The sequence below is a fragment of the Plasmodium cynomolgi genome, chromosome 11 (assembly GCF_000321355.1).
Source record: "Plasmodium cynomolgi strain B DNA, chromosome 11, whole genome shotgun sequence".
In the NCBI taxonomy this organism is placed as follows: Eukaryota; Apicomplexa; class Aconoidasida; order Haemosporida; family Plasmodiidae; genus Plasmodium; species Plasmodium cynomolgi.
This window is the reverse complement of record NC_020404.1, coordinates 1070603-1092446: the sequence shown is the minus strand read 5'-3', so window position 1 is coordinate 1092446 and position 21844 is coordinate 1070603. Positions and strand designations below refer to the sequence as shown.

Here is a 21844-nt window from a genome sequence, read left to right as displayed (position 1 = left end):
TAGATGCATATGTGTAAAGAGTCATATGCCTGTGTTTTGCGCTTTGAGAATTACTTCTCCTCATGTGAAGCGGCTCAGCTAAAGGCAACTTAACCGGATGCATTTTCACATGGTTTGTGTTTTTCTCCTTTCGAGATTCTCTCTTGAGGAGGTTCATTTTGAGAAATGAACATCGCACATAGGTTGCTTTTTCTATCCCCTCACCAGGGAATAACGAATCAGGATGCCCTTAAGACCACTCCTCTGGGCGTCACCATTTCGTAAGGGGAAATATCTCCATTTCAGGAAAATAATGCAACGGTTAGTTAAAACGTTTCGCTAATCTTTCATTTTCTTCCTTCTCCCCCCCCCTGCAGTTGGCACTCTCATGCGTGTGTGCCATTTGGTGTACTTACCCCATTGTTTTTACTTTATTTTATTTTATTTTATTTTATTTTATTATTTTATTTTTTTTATTTTTTTGCATCCACCTTTATTCAATATGTAACACGAAGAGGCATGCATCATTTTTAAATTATTTCCAAAAAGTGTAAAAATAATTCACACGCATGATAAGTGTATGCGTGTACGAGCATATGGTTACTGCACTGTGCTCATGTAGGGACCCCCCCCTTCTTTTTACGTTCTAGTGCGCTCCCCGCTGCGGCACCACGTAGGAGAGGCTGAACGGACACCGTGATAGCCATTCGGGGGACACATCCTAAAAGACCAACCACGCTGAGAAGCCAACCCATTCACCTGCACAACACTTGTGTGGACGCAGCTGGCATATATTAGCTGATTACTCTCCCTAACGATGGAACCGCTCATCATTGACAACCTGTACAAATTTGGGGACGAGGAGGTGCGGTTAGGTATCGATGAAGCGGGAAGAGGTCCTGTACTGGGACCCATGGTATACGCAGGATTCTACTGTAACAAGGAACATGAAAAATTACTAAAAGAAATGAAAATTGACGACTCGAAAAAAATAAGCGAAGCAGACAGAGAAATGATGTTCCTCAAATTAAACAATTCAACCTTGCCATTTGGATGGAGAATACATGTGCTCATGCCACAAGACATAAGTGCCAAAATGTTGAAAAAGCAAAAATACAATTTAAACGAAATTTCTCATGATACGGCAATTTCTATCATTGACCATGTTATAAATCGAGGATGTAATTTGACTGAAGTTTTTGTAGACACTGTTGGGAAGGCTAGTGTGTATGAAGAAAAATTGAAAAAATTATTTCCACATATAAAATGCACCGTTAAGGAGAAAGCTGATTCTTTATACCCAGTCGTTAGTGCTGCATCTATATGTGCCAAAGTGACACGTGATTTTCTCATCAAAAAATGGAAATATGAGGAACCGATAGTTAATATTGACAAAGGGTTCGGGTCCGGATACCCTGGGGATCCAATAACAAAGAATTTTTTAAAAAATAATTTCGATTCCGTTTTTGGCTTCCCAAGTATTGTCCGTTTTAGTTGGTCTACAGCTGACAACATGCTGGAAACTATGGGTGAGCAAATCGAGTGGTACGATGACATCGAAAATAATGACTCAAAAGCGATAAAAAGGAAAACGCCTTTTGATTACAGCAAACTCCAAAAACCCTTCGTGCAGCGATCTGTCTTTTACTCCAAGGTCGGCTTAGACCTTGTGGAAAATTTGTGAAGAATATCTTCACCCACTGCCTGCGCGCGGTTGCCCGGGAAAGAGGTACACATGTGCGAAACGTTTATAAAAAAAAAAAAAAAAAAAAAACAGTAACCATTTTTTTCCTTTTAAATGGCCACATAAAGGCCACTTTTTTAAACCTTCCCAAGTGAGCTTTCTAAGAAGGTGACCAAAATTGAAGGAGGAAAAAATGATCTGCAGAAAATGGGATCACTTACGGTGGAACGCTTTTTGATTAAGGAAAAAATGTGCCATTCGTCTTACTTTTGCTTTTCCCATTTGTTTTTTTTGTTTTCTTTTTTTTTTTTTTTTTTTTTTTTGATCACCCCCGATGTGTGTAAACCGCCAAAGGGCTTCGTCCACTCAACAGGGTTGCATCCACCATGCCACAATCTTTGCAGCTTCTCTTAAAAAAAACATAACACTGTTGGAGATAACGAACAGCGAGAGGCTGCTACGCCCTTCTCCGGCATAACTTAAAGGAAGCACGCATTCCTGGGCGGCATTCCCCTAAACAGGGACAAGCAACAAACAGCCGCTAAATGAAAACATGAGGCATTTCACTTGCAGCCGCACGAGGGCAGCCTGTTCAGACGGGTAGACAAAATTGCAAAATAAAATTATGTGCGCCGTCGGGTGAAGCAAATAAATTTTAAGAAAGTGTCACATGGATTTACCCGCCTAACCGTTCGTTGTTCTATTGACCTTCCGTTTATCCATTTTCATTACCTGTGGTAGTGGCAACTGTGTGCACTGGCTACTTTCGGGAAACGTCTCAGTTGCCTTTTGCATATGCACGCACATATACTAAATCGTCTACATGCGGAGTGATTTACACTTAAAAGAAGCCATATGCCATACGTTACGCAGTAGGGTGTGGAGGAAGCAGTAATATGCCCATTTCTCATATTCTCCTTAAGGGGGGGCTTAATTGAAAAATGTCCCCAAAGCCACACCTCATGGTAATCAGGCAGGGGAGACAAACATGAAGGTGATTCAAAAAAAAAAAAAAATAAAATAACACTTGTGTGGGCCTCTTTTTAAAGGGCTATAAATGCACTCTTTATAACACCGGTGCAGGGTGTAGAGATGGCGTTTGGTAAAAATACGCCAAGTTCCGACTAGCGCGTTTCCAAATTGACAATGCGCAAAAGTGAGAATGGTGAAATTTTGCAGTTTCCCTTAGGTAGCCTTTTTTTTTTTTTAATTCCTTCTCAAGTTCCCTTTTTGCGTATTTCCACTGGTATACCACTTTCGTTGGGGGAATTTTTTTCTCCTTCCAATTTCGCCTCTACATGGCGTGCCGCGACGACATTTGCCCACGACGAGCAGTTGACCCCTTCCGCACGGCATTTTACAAAAAAAAAAAAAAAAAAAAAAACCCACAGCTGTGCCACACTTTCAAAGGGGGAATTTCCCCTTAACATTAAGTTAGCAAAATGTAATTTTCGCCAACACTCACACTTATTTTTCCTTCTCGCTACGTGTTCCCTCATATATGTTGTCTTGGATTGAATATTACACTATAGTATGGCAGTTTTTTTTTTTTTTTTTTTTTTTTTTCATGTAACTTTTGAGCACAGTGAAGAAAAATAGCTTTTCATTTTTCACCTTCCACGGGTGGGGCGGGGTTATATGTATTATAATATGGCATATATTATTTATACGCACAAATGCTGCGTGCATCCCTACGCTCAAGTTCCCTTTCTTTTTTTTTACATCCCCGAATCATCGTGTTTGAGGATATTAAACATATGCGCATTTTATATGCATATACATACATACATACATACATACATACATACAATGTGGGTGTTTAATACCGTCCTGCTCACTTACCTTCGTGTGATAAACATTTCGCGAATACCACATGTATTTATTTACTTTTTTGTAATTTCTTTTCACCTCCTCCCTGCTACGCATATTTAAAAAATTGCCATTTTTTTCCATTTCGACTTTTTAAAAAAAAGAAGATTTTCTACTGCCGCTGCGACTTTTAATTTTATTCCCCTCAGTACAATGCCAACATTTTGAAATTAAACCAATTCATACGATGCACGTAAGTACATGTAAATGTATACATATATGTATATAAGCAATTTTATGTATACTATGCATTCCACCCCTCCCCACGCGTTTTCACGTTGTTGTAAATGAAATTACAATTTTTGACTTCCATGATTTTGAAGATTTTACATACGTTGACCAAGTAGCCCACTTAGCCATTTATTTATAGCTTACGTTGAGATACACGTTTACACGGATCAAAAATTTGTGTGGCGAAAAATTGTGCTTTGTTCTATTTTTTTTTTTTTTTTATTGATTATATAGAGCAGGCAAATCGTTATCTTAGCTTTATTGAGCTGAAAAAGGAAAAAAAAAAACAAAAAAAAACAAAAAAAAAAAAAACCTTGGTGTACATGTCACATGCATGGATCATACGTTTACATAATTTTCGAATGAAGAGCAAATGCGACGATTATAATTGTGACTGGTTCCATCTCTCCACGCGAAATACCAACACGGTGACATTACTCTGCACAACGATCACCCCCCCCTGCAGTTTTGAGTGATGCATATTTTTCATTTTTTTGCGCCAATTGTGTATAAGCCTTCCCAATTTGACGCGGGCATTGTGAAAACGCACCACACAATATAGCTGTCAATTTAGCCCACCCCCGGTGAGTACCTCCACATTTGTAGGTCGCTCCCATATATAAATATATATGTACACATATATTTTTCTTTGTATACACCCATCCCTGTGTGTCCACCCCGAGAACGCCGCAGCGTAGCGCCCCAGACCCTGCTCGCCTGCACACACCAATACGCGTATGTGCTCAGGGATATCCCCGTACATGCAAACGTAGTTATCCTACCGTGCACCCTCCCCCCCTGCGTGCCGCCCTCCACACACACCGAACTGCCAAAATGAGCTACTACAACTTAGAAAAAGACGAAACCGTGTACTACAAATTAGACACCATCAAATGTGATATCCCAGTTAACTCAGAATTACAAGCAAGGATAAATAAACATGTCAACCAGTTGCGGATTACTTATTCCACATTGGAAGAATTTGTGGATAATTTTGTGTATGAATTGAAGAAGGGATTGGAGGCCCATCGTAGACATCCAAATTTATGGATCCCTCACGAGTGCTCGTTTAAAATGCTGGACTCCTGCATTTCGAACATCCCCACCGGTCAGGAAAAAGGAACCTACTATGCAATTGACTTTGGAGGAACAAATTTCAGAGCTGTAAGAGCATCCCTAGATGGAAATGGAAAAATCAAAAGAGATCAAGAAACGTACAGTTTAAAATTTACAGGGACATTTTCACATGAAAAGGGATTATTAGATAAACATGCAACTGCTTCGCAACTATTTGATCACTTCGCTGAGAGGATCAAATACATTATGGGAGAGTTTAAAGATTTAGATAACCGTGAAGGAAAGAATGTAGGTTTCACATTTTCATTTCCGTGTACCTCTCCATCCATTAATTGTTCAATTTTGATCGATTGGACAAAGGGATTTGAAACAGGCAGAGCTACAAATGATCCTGTGGAAGGTCGTGATGTGTGCAAACTAATGAATGACGCTTTTGTAAGATCAGATGTACCAGCAAAGGTTTGTTGTGTCGTTAATGATGCTGTTGGCACACTTATGTCATGTGCTTATCAAAAAGGAAAAACAACTCCCCCATGCTACATTGGGATCATATTAGGAACTGGATCCAATGGATGCTATTACGAACCTGAATGGAAAAAGTACAAATACGCTGGAAAAATTATTAACATAGAGTTAGGCAATTTTGATAAGGATTTGCCCTTATCCCCTATCGACCTTGTCATGGATTGGCACTCAGCCAATAGGAGTAGGCAACTTTTTGAGAAAATGATTTCTGGGGCCTACTTAGGAGAAATTGTCAGAAGGTTTATGGTTAATGTTTTACAGAGTGAATCATCTGAGAAAATGTGGAAAAGCGACAGCTTCAACTCTGAATCGGGAAGTGTCGTACTAAATGATACTTCCCCAAATTTTGAGGAAAGCAGAAAAGTAGCCAAGGCTGCATGGGACATGGACTTCACGGATGAACAGATATATGCCTTACGTAAAATTTGCGAGTCTGTTTATAATCGATCAGCTGCTCTAGCTGCTGCTGCAATAGCTGCTATAGCTAAAAGAATTAAAATCATCGAACATTCCAAATTTTCTTGTGGTGTAGATGGCTCTCTGTTTGTCAAAAATGCATGGTACTGCAAAAGGTTACAGGAACATTTGAAAGTTATCCTGGCTGACAAGGCGGAAAATTTGATCATTATTCCGGCCGATGATGGATCGGGAAAGGGCGCAGCAATTACGGCGGCTGTCGTTTCGCAATCCAGCAGCATTAAGCAGTTTGCCTGAGGGATACATCCCCATTCGTAATTCCAGAGTGTACTTTACTTCCTCGTAATGAAGCATCCCGGGAGGGCCCCTTAGCGAGGCATTCCAACAAGACCACGCTATGTCGCTACGCTACGCTACACCAACACTGGCATCGGGCGCGCCGATTAGCAGGCAGCCGATTAGCGAGCAACTTTTTTGCAACCGCGCTGCTTATTACTTACCACGCTGCTTATTACTTACCACGCTGCTTATTACTTACCACGCTGCTTATTACGTATCACGCTGCTTATTATTTACCACGCTGCTTATTACTTATCACGCTGCTTATTACTTACCACGCACCTTTCCACATTTTTCACACGTTTTGACATTTTAACAAGCTCCACGAATTGCCCCCCGGGGGCCGAGACACGAGCAAGAGTACCATCAGGCAAATACCCCGTGAACGTATGTCAGTTTGCACCTTGAGCGCATGCGAATTTATATTTATGCCATCCATTCCTTTTATGCCTTCTATGCCTCCTTTGTTTATTTGCGCCACTAGGTCATATGTCACCCCACAATGTCGCACTGCTATGATGTCGTGTAGTAAATGCACATATGTCCATTTTCCATTGCGCATATGCATATGTTGTTTTTTTTTTTTTTACCACACATCGTTGGGAGTAGTTTACGACATTTGTACCATTTATTTATTTTTAAATGATCATTTATTTTTTTTTTTTAAAATAAGCTTATGAGTTATTTAATTGGTACACATTTTACACATTTCCAAAGGTTTCTCCTGAATACACTTGATCATTTACGTGGTTGCATATGTTATCATTACATTTTATACTGCATTGCGTTGCGCTACACTCTCCACTTTATGCTGCTGTATTTAGTTCATTCCACACCATTCTTGAAAATTTTCCCCTTTCCCTCAATTTTTTTTTTTTTTTTTTAATTCATTTTATTTCGTTGCCCCATTTTAGTTTTCCCCTTCGTGTTAACATTTTTGCGATAATTAATGAGCCGTGTACATAAAATACGTATGCATATTTATAAATGTGTATGCGGACTACAAATTGTATGTTTTCAGTTCACATAATTAAAGATAGCCATATTAAGAAAGAAAAAAAAAAAAAGAAAAAAAGAGAGAAAAAAAAGAAAAAAAGAAAAAAAGAAAAAAAGCTCATTTTCTACATTTGTTTGTATGCCTATTGCAATATGAACCCAGAATGTTTCATATTATAAATGAACACACTTTTTAACACTAAGAAGTTAGACACACACAAGCGTACATATACATGCAGGTGTGAACCAGAGGGGGGGACTCACTTTTATTAAGAAAACTGCCTTTTTAAAGTGTGTTATATGGAGCATTAAAGGTACATTGTAGGCAGCGCCACTTGGCTAGCCAAAAAAAAAAAAATAAAATAAAATAATGATAAAATTATGAACAGGTCACGCAAAAACGGGAGAAAATTCAAATTATTATTTTTTTTTCCCGCCAAAAGTTACAATTGTTACGCAGAAAGGTGGAAAAAAAAAAAGCGGCTATCTGGGCTTTTTAATATTCGTAACGTTTCTCATACGAACAGTCTTATAAGCTTATCTCGGTAGGTTAACTTCCAATTCGAGCCATTTTAACTCATTTGCTTAGTATTCCCTTTTGCATAGCGAGCCTACAACTGTACTGCACATGTCAGAGAATGCCCATTCACATGATGCACTTTGTAAAAATGGTGAAAAACATGTGCGCTGTGAAAATTAAAAACTGTCCTTTATATATATATTTTTTTTTTTTTGCGTTGCATAAACATAGCTTGGATTCGCCATATGGGCCGATTTTTAAAGTCGCAATTTTACTTTTAAGTAGTCATTTGTGTATCTCCCTCCTCCATACACATTACCCGTTGACATTTTTAAAACGCAACAAAAATTTTGTGCGTCGGAAGCCCGCTCCCATGCAACTAAATCAACCAAAAAGGGGCTTCCCCTCTTTGCAAAACGCAACAGTGAAAGGTTAAAATAGTGCGGTATAATGTGAGAAGAGATATACCCACCGCAAACCCATTTAAACACCACGGAAAATAAAGTGATACGAAAAAAAATGCGCAAAACGTTTTAACAACATAGGGAAGGAAAGGCGAAGCGTCCCTGTTCCCTGTATGTAATCCCCATTTGAATGTTTTTTTTTTTTTTGCCTGCACGTTGTTCAAATTGCCTTTGCGATAAATGCCTCGAGGGGGTCACAAGGGAGGTCTATTCCCCGTCAGTGGAATGAAATGGGGCATGAATGAGAGAGTCAGAAAAAGGGGATTATATCACAATAGAAGAGAAGATATATTAACCCCAAGATGGGGATATCGATATGAAAATAGGAACAATAGCTATTTACCAGATGGCAGCTCCAAGTCGCTTGATATGGACGTAAACAGAGCTTGGCCAGCTGAAAAAAAACAATGGAATTATTTTTACACAATTAATGAAGCCAGGTATTTATGGCCAAGTATATGTGCACACAACCCTAACATTAAAAATTACATTTTGAACATGCTGGAGAATAGTGAAAACAGACCCTTCAGTGGCATTGGACTGGAAGAAGTCCAAAATGAACGCAGAAGGAGTAACAGAAGTGACTTTCCCGTTGGTAGTACTTCCTCCAGTAATAACCAAAGCAGCGGGATGTATGGGAAGAACACCTATTTGAGCAAGCTAGCCAACGAATTTAACAACTCCATCTACCCCCAAATAGAGGTTAACCTAAGTAATAACCTGAAACGGGAGAGAATACAAAAGTTGTACGACATTGTGCGGGAAGAAAATGTATGGAAAACCACGCAAAAGATAAAAACTGCTCAGAGTGAAAATATATTCCCCTATGTGGATGATAACGCAACCTTGATTAGAGAATTGCCCCTGGCAGAGATCTTGTACACCAAAAGTAACTTGCGCTTGAAGGTTAGGAGGCACCCCAAATGGATGAACGTGCAGTTTTTGAAGAAAAAAATAAAAATCCCCTACCTGTACAGGTACTTGTTTGGAGAGCGCCACGCTGTACGCGGCTTCGTCGAGTAGTGAGCGTGCGGTGTGTGCGCTGTGCGTGTGCACGGTGGACACGTTTGCACCGTTTGTACCGTTTGCAGCCGTCTGCAACTGCTCGTAACTGCTTGCAACCGCTTGCTACCCTTTGCATTAGCCCTCCTAATGGCGCTAAATTTCTCCCGTTTTGAAAATCTACCACCCCACACGCTTTCCCCTCCTTCGACAGGCGAAGAATCGCAAGGGAGGAATTACAAAAAAAGGAGTTTGGCTCGTTTTTTTAAATCTGTGAGCGGGAAGGACGACGTGGAGGATAACAAAAAAAGGAAAAAAAAGGGAAAAGAAAAGGAAAAAAAAGGAAAAAAAAGAAAGGATAAGATATGCCAGATTATACGTGTTCATTCAAGTTGGGTAGGGTGGATCGAGGCAGAGCAGAAAGGGGACTACTTTTTAAATTCCTGAAGTATCATTTTAGCGCGCTCTCTACGGAGGGGGGTGAAAAGAGCGGGCGTGAGGCTGCGCACCATAGACGACATGGTTAGATTACACGCATACAATGCACATGTCAAAGGGTTCGCAGTGTTTATTATTTTTTTTTTTTTCCCTCCCTTTGTACCTTCTACATTCCTGTATCGTCTTGATGTTGTCCTTTTCCCCAGCCACAGATTCTTCTTTAGCATTTCCCTCAGGATCTTTCTCTTGTGCGAGATTCTTCTCATCCAGGAGGAATACAAGACTTAGAAAATCTGCAGACTGGTAGGGGAACAAGAGATATTTAATTTATCCTTTTTGGAGTAACTTCTTTTTTTGAGTGCAAAATGGGTCTACGAAAAGTACCGTAACGTTTGGGAATGTACCCTTGGGGGAGGCCTCGCCAGGAATTATTCGTTCCCTGAGGGTTAAAGGAAGATACATTTGTACGGTGGAACGTTGGCATGTTGATATGCGATCAAGGGGTAAAGCAGTATACGTGTTCTCCACCACAAAAAATATTAACCAATTGCAAAGTTGGCAACACCATATTCTGTTCAACAACAACGTGGTGGTGCTGGTCGGAAGCAAACGAGACATGCGCACCGCGAGGAGTCTTACGAGAAGTACGCATATTCTTTGGAACCGTATTGGAGGTACTTTAGTTTTTCTATACAGCGCATGAGAAATCGGGCGAAGTAGATGGGTAGTTCCTTCTTGGAGTTAAGAATTTGGTTAATCAGATTGTCCATTTCCTAAAGAGGGAGGGGGTAAAGCAGTACGCACAGGAGATGAGAAGCGGTTGGGATTTTCTCATAAAAAGGTGCAATTCAAAAACGTCAGCACATTTCTGGTGGTAGTTTTTTTTTTTTTTTTTTTTTTTTTTCCAATGCGCATGTGTATTACGAGTAGGTCTTCATTCCCAAGCGGTTTTTCCTGCTCGATGTTTTTTGCTCCCGTCTCATCATCCGATTCCATGTACTTCATAAAAAGTGAAGAGTAGGACTGATCCTCTGTTTGTTTTTTTTTTCGTTTTTCCCTTTCGGAAAGTTTAACTTTCATATCATTTGCATCCTTCATACGAATTTTTTGTTTTTCCCTTAGCATGTTCGCTTTGGCCTCATTGCTGGTGACTTTGTCTTTTTCAAGTTGGCGCATATGTCCAAACAGACCACGTAAAGCCATGGGAATGGAATCTGGGTAGTCGTCAATTAGTCTCCTCTTGGTATTCTCCTTAACGAGTTCGTAGTACCTGTGAAGCGGATGGTCTACATGCAAAAAAGGGAAGTTTATCAGGACGTCATTGTTTAGTTTGAGGTAGAACTCCGCGATATCGCCTTCCTGCAAAAGAAAGGGGGAATTTGGTGTGTGAAGAAGGGGCATAAAATGGATATCGATCTTCTGTGCATTTTTGTATGAACAGATTTCTTGGAGAGCTGAGCCGTACTGGCAAATATCCTACATATGCCAATAAATATACACACATGGAAGACCACAGCTTACCGAATTTGCAAACATAGCCGTGTACTCGACAATCATGTGTTCACGCAAACTTTTGGGAAAGTAGACATTCTGATGGTTCCTTGGAAGGTACGAAGCGAATATGTCTTGCTCATTTGGGTCCAAACAGTCGCTGCCATTTTTGTTTGACGTGTCTTGGGTCTGGAAGTGGAGTGGAGGGTGTATCACAACGGTTTATTAAAAAGAAAAAAAAAGGAAAGGAAGGGAACGGAAAGGAACTGAACGGAACGGAAAGAAGTTCTCTCTCTATTATCCCCCCAGCTTTTTACTTGCTCGTTGTAAGATGTACAAAATGGCCTAATATGCCACTTCTCTTTAGCGTACTGCTGGAAGGGATAGGGGAAAAACCATTCGGGGCCTCACAAATGGGGGAGTTCCACCGGAGGGCAATCCCTGCACAGGTGTGTGTGCTGCTATGCCGGAATAATGCCGTGAATATTCCCTATATTTGCAACTCCATCCATGTGAGCCCCCTTTGCTTCGCTAAGTTTTTTCTCCTCACTTACGTTCATATAATTTAAAAAGTCCGGGGGAGGTTCACTCGTGAAGTACCTCCTCTTCTTCATGGTTGCTTCCTAATCTCGGGACACGTGAACCAAACAGGAGAAAAGCAGAAAAAGAGCAGGAGGGAGAAGCTAAGCAATTTAAGCTGTGCACAATCCTGCCATACCGTAGTAACAAAAACGTGTATTCTTTTTTTTTTTCTCTCTCCATTTCGGTTCATTCATGTGATGGGAAAAATTAAAATTTCCCCAAAGTTGGAGGAACTTGCGTAATATGAAGGGGAATTGTTAATTTCATTTTGAGTTGAATTTTTTTTTTTTTTCCAAATGGGAGAAAAAAAACTGAAAAAGAAAAGCAGTTCCCGTTTTGCCTCCAAATTGTAATTACGCGAATCTACAGAGTCGATTTTTTTTTTTTTGAGAAGGGGGTTCTTTCAAAACAAGTTTGTCAAGCAAAGGGACGGAGAAGCACATCTGTCCGCTACTTCCCCATGCCTGCGCGTCTTTGCTTTGTTCACATATATTCGTACAGTTGGAGGCGGAAAAATGAAAAATAGTACCATTTGTCGATCCAGTATTTTTGCGCACAGTGGCACAAAATGGGTGAACAGAGAGACGCTTTCGTTTCGCTCAACTCATCGGGGATCTACTATCCTTTTTTTTTTTTTTTACAACCCCTGATTGTGACTGTGCCTCTTTTGGACTCGCTCCCATTTTGTATGTACACCGGTGTGCAAATCAGCTTTGCGTGAATTGTGCCAATGGGCGAAAAAAAAATAAAACAAAACAAACTATTTTATACTTCACGATGGATGATAATGCATACGCGTAAAACTGCTTCGCCCACTTCGTCCACTTCGTCTGCTTCGTTTGGGTATTTCCTCTGGGCATGCGCACATACGAGTGTGTAAAGATGTGCATACAAATGGTCACTGCTTTGTTCGCTCCCGCTGCTCTGTCAACCAGCTATTCAATTTGACTCATTTCACCCCAATCCACCTGGTTTTACCCCATTTGTCTTTCCAAACTAATAGCCAATTTTTCAAATTTTTTAGCAAAATGAGGCAGCCTTGTTTGCTCTTTTTACCCTTGTTTGTCTTTTCATTTTTTAATTTTTCGGATTGCATGCTGCCGTGGACGAAGAAAAGAAAGGCGGGTAACGGAAATCTGGGGAGAGGCAACGTGGGGAGTTTTACCGCGGCCTAGAGACAGCCCAAGGTGCAATAGGACCAAATGGCGCAAATTAAATGATATTAACGAGTTATTTCATTTTAAAAAAAGAGCAACTATCGTCTCCCCCCGTGCAAGCCGCTTGACTGCAAACCAACTGATGCGCGCTTAACACGAACAGAACAATGCAGTGTTTTTTTTTTATAGTGAACCAAATGGGCATTATAAAAGGTGTGGTACTAACTTGACTGCTCCAGTTCGCTGCTCGTTTGTGCCCTGTCAGGTGATACTCACCCCAAAAGCTTAACAAGGTGATCCATCCCATTTTGATCATTTTACTTTCCTTCCGAAAGATATGTCGCAGGAGCTTAGGACTAAGGCCGAGCAGCTTCCAACCCCCGAAGACATAGTATGCCACGAAATTTTTTTTTTCCCCAAATTGATACTTTAGAGTATCGCAGCAAACGCTTAGAAATTACAATGTGTGTATCATCCCCTCCTTTTCTCATTCTTTAACAAAAAAAACTTTTTTATTTTTAGTCAGCCAAAATTCACAGGTAGAAGTTAATACAATGTGCCACCTTTCCCCGTGTCTGCGCGAAGAGTCGCAAAAAATGAACGTTCTTATGGGAGGAGCATCGGATAGAGTGTCCGTCGAGTGTCCGTCGAGTGCCTGCCGAATATCTGTCCTTGCGCACGAGTGCATTCCCGGACGCCTTTTTTGCCACCTCTTTACAACCCTTCGCCCCCCCTACACACGCACACCAGAGTAGATAAAGAGGTCATCGATAAGTTAAACAAAGACATCATAGAGGAAGAAAACTTAGACAAGCACAAACCGCATGTCTGTCAGGAACCAGCATACGAAAGGGACTATTCGTACTTATGTCCCGAAGGTGAGAAGGGCAAAAGGGCAAAAGGGCAGATAACCGTTTTGGCATGCTATACAGCTGCTCAGGCGATTTGGCTTCAACACAAAAGTGGGCAACGTTATAAGCGGCTTTGCGTTCGCACGGTTGGCCTGTCACAATTGGTACAATTTTTTTCTTTTCTTTTCTTTTTTTTTTTCGCCCCTATTATGCTTCCCCCGCTTTGGCTCTTTCTCAGACTGGGTAAAGAACTCCAACAATCAGTGCTGGTAAGGGGAGGGGATTTAAACATACACATGTGCATCCCCACGTAGGTATATACACCCACATGCAACACTCGGCGGCGGTATTTCATCGCAGGGGCATAGACTACGATGGTCACTGTGAATCGCTAAAATATTTCCAAGATTATTCTGCAGAGGAGAAAAAAGAATTTGTAAGGCTTCATCTGTATGGGGGGTGGGGGGAGATTTGAGATGGTATTTTTTCTCCCATTTTTGTGCCGTCTAAAAAATGTTAACTGCTCACTAACTGGTTGGATTTGTTCCTCATCGCACATCCCAGGAGGTGAACTGCTGCGTCTTGTGGCCCAAGTTAAAAAATGAAGGCATGAAAAGAGCGCACAAGAAGGACCTCCTAAGGGGATCGGTTAATCCTTTTAACTAATTAAGCAGAACCGAATGGTGTTCCATTTGTTCTTTTGCTTTCTCGACTAATTAGTCCGCTCATCATAACGTATGAATGTCAATGCACTGCGTCTTTTTTTTTTTTTTTTTTTTTCAGATAAATTCAAACAATGGGTTAATAATAAAACCGAAATATTTGTAAAGCGGGAGGAACGACACACATGCAGAGGCAGCTCCAACGCGCGTAAGTTCGCGAGAGGTAATCTCGTCCAATGGGAAGAAGAGAACGAACGAGCTAAGTGGACAAGCCAACTAATTGTTTATGTGTATACCATGTCACTGATTTAAAAGGGGAAGGAAGTTACCCACCCCACTTAACCTTTTAACGGACACACTTTGTAGCAACTTCAATTTGTTTTTTTTTTTTTACACCTACGGGGGGCAAATCAACGCAGAAAATTTCCTTCTGCCTTGCGTCACGGACACGGAGGTGTCAAGCGGTTGGTTAAATCAAAAGTTGTTAAGCTTATGTGACCCGTTCGCGGTTGCCCTGTTGGGAGAAAGTCCCTCCCCCATATGGCAAAAACGCTCACGCGAAAATGTAGCCACTTAGAAATGTAGCTGCTCACAAATGTAGCCGCTCACAAATGTAGCCGCTCACAAATGTAGCCGCTCACAAATGAAGGGCATCCTCCTGTTCGCCAAAGCTTGACCACACAAAGGTTTAGACATCCAAACCTGTGAAGAGTAACCCAAGGGACGCAACAAAAAAAGCTGCCGTAGGGGTAAAAGTTGGAGAAAACACAAAAAAATGATAAAAAAAAAAAAAGGAAAACTACTCCTTTGGTGAGAAAAATCTGCATTTTCCGAGGAAAGTACACACGATCCGCCTAGCTAAAATTCAGCTTAAGGTTGACCTTGGGCTGGAACTTGAAGAAGGGCACCTTATCGCCCTGCTGCTGCACCTCGGGGGTGTCCCTGTCATTGAGTAACCCAAAGACGAAAGTCAGCATGCCCAAGTCGTAAATAAAGTAGCTCTGCAAATTTCCATATCCACTTTTCCTAACGAGGGAAGTTAGGGTTAAGTTAAAATTAAGTGACGGGTTAAACCACTTGTTGTTCTTCTTGGACAGTCCCTCCTGTGCCATTTTTTCTTCTCAAATAATTTCTTTAAAGGGCTCTGATTAAGTTGGAAATAATTGTGTAGTGTCTGTTCAACCTTTTCACCAAACTGTTCCTCAAATTTTGCAATCATGGAGTTGCTAAAAATGTCATTTTGCTGATTAAAATATCCTACTGGAATTAACTTGTTAATTTCTTCCTTGAATGTGTTAACTAGCGATTTTTTTAATTCTGCAATTTTGTCATCCTTGTTTCCGAGTAAATCTTTGTCCCTCTTAGCATGCTGCTCATTTAAAATGGCATCTTTCCCCTTGTTCATAATTTCCTTTTCAATCAGGACGATCTGCTTAACTATTTGTTTACGTATCAGTGCCAAAAACCTCTGCTGCAATTTTTCGAAAATAGTGTCTTTAAATTTGGTGCCCGTTTGTTCAAAAGTTAATATATGAAAAAAGAGCAGCAAATTTTTTATCAAGTCGGAAGAAAGCTGACCATACTTTGGAATGACCTTTCCCTGAGTTATTTCCTTTTCGTACTCGTTAATTATTTCATCAAAATAGTTTAGCGTTTTGTTGTACGACTCTTCAATTACGTAAATATTGTACACACATTTCTCGTTGAAAGGGCAAAAATTTTCAAAATTGCTCATCTCTTTCACCAGATTTGTTAACTTATTCACGAAAGAGGTGTATTTATTTATGTTGTTTTTTTGCAAAAGGGAAAGGCCGACTTTGTTTTGTTTCATTAAGTGAATGTTCTTCAAATTGGGATATCTTTCTTTTAATTCCTTGGTGAAATGTTCACATAGTATATCTTTGTCCAAGTTTTTTTTTTTTTTTTTTTCCCCCACTCGCTTCGCCATTTATTAACACAAAATAGACATGTACATCTCTCCCTTTCTCATTCAGTTGGTTTAAAAATATTTCCACCTTTTTTGGTAAAACAAAGGTGATTGTTTTTTTTTGTTCTTGTTCCCTCTCTTTTACAGAATGGGTTTGTTTTTCCGTTGAGTTTTCCTCCTCCCCCTTGTTGTGAACTTGGCTGTAATGTATGTCCTCACTGGCCAATGGCACAATGACGCTGTTGGTCGACTCAACAATGAAGTTAATTAATTTTTTAAAGTCATATATGGTCGTCACATTCTCCTCGTAAAATTCTTTATTCTGTAGCAAGTCCACATCCAACACCACATTCAAATTGTCATTTTGGTCCTTTCCAAACCACACGTCAATTTTTTGTTTAAATCCCAAATTTATCAAATTATTTCTTTCAGCCGATATGTTGAATAAATTTTCCAAAAATTTTCTTTTATGATAGCCCGAACTTCCATAGCAGGAAAAAACATACTTATTTTTAATTGGCGCATTTTTCTCTTGTATGCTGTATTTCTTCAGTGTTCTTATTTTGTCCGTGTAGTCGTTACTGGACAGCAGGTTGATGTAGTCATATTTTTTTGTCGACTTCGCCTGGAAATACTGTGCGCAAAGGAGAACCAGGGACAGCACGACTACAACGGCGCTTACCATTGCAGAGTTCGCGCGCCACAGCGACGGTGTGTTCTTTTACAAACCGCTATACAGGCGTGTGCATATGGAGCGCAAATGGGCACGTGCATATGTGTGGCGCCGAGCAGGGCGCGCTGTTTTGGCTAAACGGTCGATGAACTGCCGCTAAACTGCTGCTAAACTGCTGCTAAACTGTTGCTATCCGCCGCTAAACTGCTGCTATCTGCCGCTAAACTGCTGCTAACTGCCGCTAAACTGCAGCTAACTTCCGATAATATTTTTCTTTAACCACTCCGCAAAGCCTGGCAGTCGCAAATTGCCGCAAATTATTTCGACGTTAAAACTGCAGCGATGAATGCCCCTTCTCCGCGACGCTTGGTGGTTGCATCTTAGGGGTTGTTTTCGTTGCAATTTTGTGTGCTCCTTTTTGCGGCCAATTTTGGTGCTCCTTTTTGAGGCCAATTTTGGTGCTCCGTTTTGCGGCTATTTTTGATGCTCCTTTTTGCGGCTATTTTTGGTGCTCCTTTTTGCGGCAATTTTTGGTGCACCTTTTTGCGGCTATTTTTGGTGCTCCTTTTTTTTTACGCTGCTTCTTTCCGCCACCTGCAAATGATTCATACGGAGCAGAGCGGCCGAACCGTCGCAGTAAGACCATGCGGAGAAGAAAGGCCTCTACATTTTGTTGAACGTGCAAACGGAAAGCGTCACGCATTTGCGAGCCTATTTAAATGTACCTACTTAAGCACCAACGTTTGTTAGCTTATGTGAACATGTGCACATGTGTAGATGTATGCCACCTCCTTCCCATGGAGGCACAAAAAAACGATACCGCGCGACATGCGGGAGAACGCCTCTCACAGGCTACCGCTTCCAAATGGGGAAAAGGTGCCAAATGAATGGGCTTCACAAGTAGACATATACATCTTGTAAAATTATTCCATTTTACATAAACACCAATTCGATAATTAGCACAGCTGGCATGGTACAATAAAAGGTGCAGGTATTTGTCGCCATTTCTCGGTTTTCACTTTTAAGCAGTGCACACCTAAGTGTTTTTTTTTTGAGCGTAATATTTACAATTCTCCGCACGTTCAAGTGGTAGGGGGAGCTTTTGCTGATGGGAGCCTCAAACAGGAGGCTTAGTCTAACACGTTAGTGAACTCTCCAGGGAATGCAAACTAAGTGTATATTTTTCTCTACAAAGAAGGACTCCCCTATATGTCATCAGCAAAAAAGACATAACTTTTTGCTGCTCCCTTTGAATTGCATTTGCGTAAACTATGAACATTTCCTTTTACACGGACTTTATTTCATTGCGTTTTATTTTTGGAGAGAATAGAAAAAATTGTTATCTATCACCAACCGTTGGAGAAAAAATATGACGTAGACAATTTTCCCAATCGACACAAATTCACTTCCCCCCTTTATGCGAAAAAAAAAAAAAAAAGTTCTTCAAATTAATCCAATTTTCCCTTTTTAAAATGAAAATGTGTATCGAACAGTGCGGCATTTACAAGGCTGACCCTTATGTCAAGCAAAGGACATGTGTGCAAATTGCACCACTCCCTATTTTTGAGTAACCATTACATATACCGCTTAAGGGGCATATTTACAAATATTTACCTCACAATGGCGAAAAATTCGCAAGTGTCTGTCCATCTAGTAATAATACAAAATTGAATAAAATTGGAGCTCGCTATAAAGCAGAAAAAGCAGAAAAGGAAGAAAAGGAAGAAAAGGAAGAAAAGGAAGAAAAAAAAAATTGCTCATAGAGTGGCACATATTTATTGTAAAAATAAAATGTACACGTTGAGATAGCACAATTTTGTGAAAAAAAAAATCCAGCGAAAAATAAAAATAAAAATGAAGAGCTCACCGGAAAAGTTTGCAATTGCAAAGGAATGTCCCACGTATGAAATGCCATTCTTTTTTCTTAAAAAATGTTTCCTCTTTTTTAACACATTTTGAATGGAAATTTTACCAAAACGAAAAAGCGGATTCCCTATTTTTTAAGTCGAGAGGAGCCTGCGCGTATGTACCGTACGCGTGTGCGCGCCATGCGTGCCAAACGAATAATCAAAGGAACACACGGGCGGACGGACGAACGGAAAAACGAACAAACGAACAAACGGACGAATAAATAAATGTACACATATGCAAATACGCACATGTGCATATTTCCTTGTTCGCCTGTGCATGTGTTACCTATACATGTACAGCCCTCCACCTTTACGCGCGCACAGACGTAGAACAGCCCAGAAATAACCCCCCAAAATGCCGAAAGTGACCGTGAAAAAAATTCACGCAGTTGCCAAGTGGAAATGGGTTGGGTCGTCCGTAGACAGTGTGTGTGCAATTTGCAATAATGCCTTGGAAAATACTTGTACGAACTGCATTAGACCAGGAAATAGTTGCCCCCCTGCGTTCGGAAAGTGCGGCCATCATTTCCACCTCCACTGCATGGAAAAGTGGATGCGGCAAAATAAATTTACATGTCCATGTTGTAGGGCAGACTGGTATTACGAAACGCAAGAATTAAACTGATGAATGCGGGAGGTACAGGAAGAAGAGGAGGGTGGGCGTTCCAATTTCCTTGCCCCCGCGGTAGTAGCGGCGGCGGCTGTTGACGTTACGTCACCGTTTTAATTGCATTCAAATGTGTAGGGAATGCATTTTGCATCCACATTTTACGCAAGTTTTACCATTTTTAATTTAATTTTCTTATACCATTTTTTAGTTTTTTTTTTTTTTTTTCCTTCCGTTCGAAACTTTTATAAAAAAACTACCGCCTACACCTGTGGAGACATATTCCCCTTTTTATATATCTTCTTTACCCCAGACGAGATAAAAAAGTATTAACGTGTCAGCATCAAATTTGCTCGCCTTTTGACCAATTCGTTTTAAGTTCATTTTAAAACTGTGTTGCAGCCTTCGCGTAAAAATTTGTTCATTCCTAATTTTGCCCTCTTGTGGCGAAAAGGAGGGTACACGCTGAAAGGTCAAAATGGAAATTACTACTTTCTTTTGGACACCCATTTGGACCCTTTTTTTTCATTCCTTCATTTAGAAAAGGCATCCACGCAAAGGTCTCTCCATTAGTCCCGCTCACCGAACATGCACATGAACCGGAAATATATGCATCAATTTAGTCACTCCCATGGGGCATAATTTTGGCCTCAGTTGTACACTCCTGCATACATTCGCGCTGTAGGTGCTATTATAAAGATGGGCACAGGTAATACGGCTCAGATAGTGGAAATATATCGGGAAATCACAAAGAAGGAGAAAAATAAATCGAGACACACGGTTATTCCTCGGGTCTTTTGCTTTCTTTTTTCTTTTTTTCAAAGTAGCACTTTTGTTCTGCCTCCACGAGGTGAACATTTCGCGCACAGGTCGGAATGGTAAACGGTGCCACAGTGATATTCATTCAACCGCTAAACCGCTAAACAGCTTAACCGAAACGGTTTCTTGCACATTCCCGGAGAGTAAATTTTTCCTCATCAAAAAGGTGGCGAATTATTTGCACTGCATTGCTGCCCACACAAGTTAAAGCCGTTTATTTAACCTGTCATGCTTTGCACAAAGGGTAGCATGACTGGGCCCCAACAGGGTATTTCCTTTTTGGTCATTTTTTGTAACTGTAGGCCTATGGGGGGAGGGGCCTTTCCATTTGGTTGTCTAATTCCTTTTTGGAATGTATGAAGGTGAAAAAGACTCATCCTGGGGGATGAAAAAGTTGTTACGCGTGGGAAACCACTCCCCCCTCCACAGGTAACGTACCGCGTAACAAAATGCACCTTCGATTTATTGGCGGTATATTTTGCTTATGCGTACACACATGTGTGCATTATCTTGTCTGTACCATTTGGTCGCTTCCCTTTTTTACAATTCAGAGGTGGGCGTTATATTTGTTACTCCTTTTTTACCACTACTTGTAAAAAAATAAACGAAAGGTAGTCTTGGCTGGGGGGTGAAATGCCTTTTTACATTATCCTTTAAAATTTTACACCCTCAGAAAATGACGCCCAACGGGAATGAACACACAATGTACAAAGGAGCAAATGTGCTAATATATACATAGTGCACATACGAATGGGACACCCAGCGCAAAATGCGCGCGCGAAACTTTAGGTGATATACACACATATATACACCCTCATGCCCTCAATCTTGCGCGACGAGCCGCGCTCCCTAATTTCTCTCCCCATACCTAGGTGTCCCTGCGCCGCTGAAGCAGAGACTGCTTTGGGCAATTCGGTTACGACCACATACGTTCAAAAATTCGTAAGACAAAGGGACAATATAAAAGTGCAATTTTTTTACATTAAATGCACATTAAATTTTGGCGCCAAAAAAATAACAGAAATAATAAAATTCTTTGTACAGGACATTTTTTCAAGTATACACACACACACACACAAAAAAAAAAAAAAATTTCTTTTGATTGATGATTATGCAATATGGTACGTTCAAAAATGCCCGTGTGCCTACAGTGCGTCCCTTCACGTTTGAATTTTCGCATGACGTGAAAAAAAGGTGAGCCTAGCAATTTAAGCCTTTTTAGCAATAAAAGGGCGTAAGTCACAAAATTCGTAGTTAACGAGTTTTTGCTGTCAACTGGCTTTACGTGGAGCTAGTGAAGCGATGCAAATAACGACGCCTTCGCATGTTAAGTAGTAGAATGCTATTTTAAAAAAAAAAGGCAATTATAAGAGCAAACTAGCAATAAAGGTAGAAAAAAGCGGCAGTAATAGTAATACATGTGTTGAGCTTAATCCCGTGAGAAGTGCCTGCCGAAGCGTTTGAAAAGAAGTCGCGAAGAACAAATGAGGAGGAAAATGAAAATGTACACAAACTGGCAAACAAACGAATAAGAAAAAGAGCGAGCAAACAGGCAGGACGTACATATGCATAAATGTACAAAAATATATATATACATATTGTACACTCATGTACGCAAAAAGGC

At 40.5% G+C, this 21844-nt stretch overlaps 7 protein-coding genes across 7 annotated transcripts; 5 read left to right on the top strand and 2 right to left on the bottom strand.

The window, feature by feature from the left end:
• Positions 1 to 796: 796 nt before the first annotated feature.
• On the top strand, positions 797 to 1663 carry PCYB_113390 (ribonuclease H1 large subunit; the record flags this gene model as incomplete). The annotated part of the gene is made up of 2 exons (XM_004223218.1): positions 797 to 1457; positions 1485 to 1663. The coding sequence occupies 2 exons, from the start codon at positions 797 to 799 to the stop codon at positions 1661 to 1663; spliced, it is 840 nt and encodes a 279-aa protein (XP_004223266.1).
• A 2934-nt stretch (positions 1664 to 4597) lies between these two features.
• PCYB_113380 (hexokinase) lies at positions 4598 to 6067 on the top strand (the record flags this gene model as incomplete). The annotated part of the gene is made up of 1 exon (XM_004223217.1): positions 4598 to 6067. A coding segment is annotated over one exon (1470 nt), but the record flags the coding sequence as incomplete, so codon positions are not given.
• A 2214-nt stretch (positions 6068 to 8281) lies between these two features.
• Positions 8282 to 9380, top strand: PCYB_113370 (hypothetical protein; the record flags this gene model as incomplete). Its single annotated transcript, XM_004223216.1, has 2 exons — positions 8282 to 9103; positions 9318 to 9380. 2 exons carry the CDS (start codon positions 8282 to 8284, stop codon positions 9378 to 9380), a joined length of 885 nt encoding a protein of 294 aa, XP_004223264.1.
• Positions 9381 to 9531: 151 nt separating this feature from the next.
• On the bottom strand, positions 9532 to 11646 carry PCYB_113360 (hypothetical protein; the record flags this gene model as incomplete). Its single annotated transcript, XM_004223215.1, has 8 exons — positions 9532 to 9571; positions 9705 to 9834; positions 9946 to 10003; positions 10177 to 10314; positions 10466 to 10900; positions 11063 to 11221; positions 11350 to 11403; positions 11587 to 11646. 5 exons carry the CDS (start codon positions 11644 to 11646, stop codon positions 10177 to 10179), a joined length of 846 nt encoding a protein of 281 aa, XP_004223263.1. The 3' UTR covers positions 9532 to 9571; positions 9705 to 9834; positions 9946 to 10003.
• A 914-nt stretch (positions 11647 to 12560) lies between these two features.
• PCYB_113350 (Plasmodium falciparum CPW-WPC domain containing protein) lies at positions 12561 to 14507 on the top strand. The gene is made up of 9 exons (XM_004223214.1): positions 12561 to 12739; positions 12961 to 12984; positions 13107 to 13162; positions 13294 to 13310; positions 13522 to 13649; positions 13861 to 13891; positions 13983 to 14058; positions 14187 to 14270; positions 14406 to 14507. Exons 1-9 carry the CDS (start codon positions 12643 to 12645, stop codon positions 14448 to 14450), a joined length of 558 nt encoding a protein of 185 aa, XP_004223262.1. The 5' UTR covers positions 12561 to 12642; the 3' UTR covers positions 14451 to 14507.
• Positions 14508 to 15138: 631 nt separating this feature from the next.
• PCYB_113340 (hypothetical protein) lies at positions 15139 to 16896 on the bottom strand (the record flags this gene model as incomplete). Its single annotated transcript, XM_004223213.1, has 4 exons — positions 15139 to 15310; positions 15406 to 15428; positions 15476 to 16157; positions 16258 to 16896. The coding sequence occupies 3 exons, from the start codon at positions 16894 to 16896 to the stop codon at positions 15406 to 15408; spliced, it is 1344 nt and encodes a 447-aa protein (XP_004223261.1). The 3' UTR covers positions 15139 to 15310.
• Positions 16897 to 19149: 2253 nt separating this feature from the next.
• On the top strand, positions 19150 to 19419 carry PCYB_113335 (anaphase-promoting complex subunit; the record flags this gene model as incomplete). The annotated part of the gene is made up of 1 exon (XM_004223212.1): positions 19150 to 19419. One exon carries the CDS (start codon positions 19150 to 19152, stop codon positions 19417 to 19419), a length of 270 nt encoding a protein of 89 aa, XP_004223260.1.
• Between the last annotated feature and the right edge of the window lie 2425 nt (positions 19420 to 21844).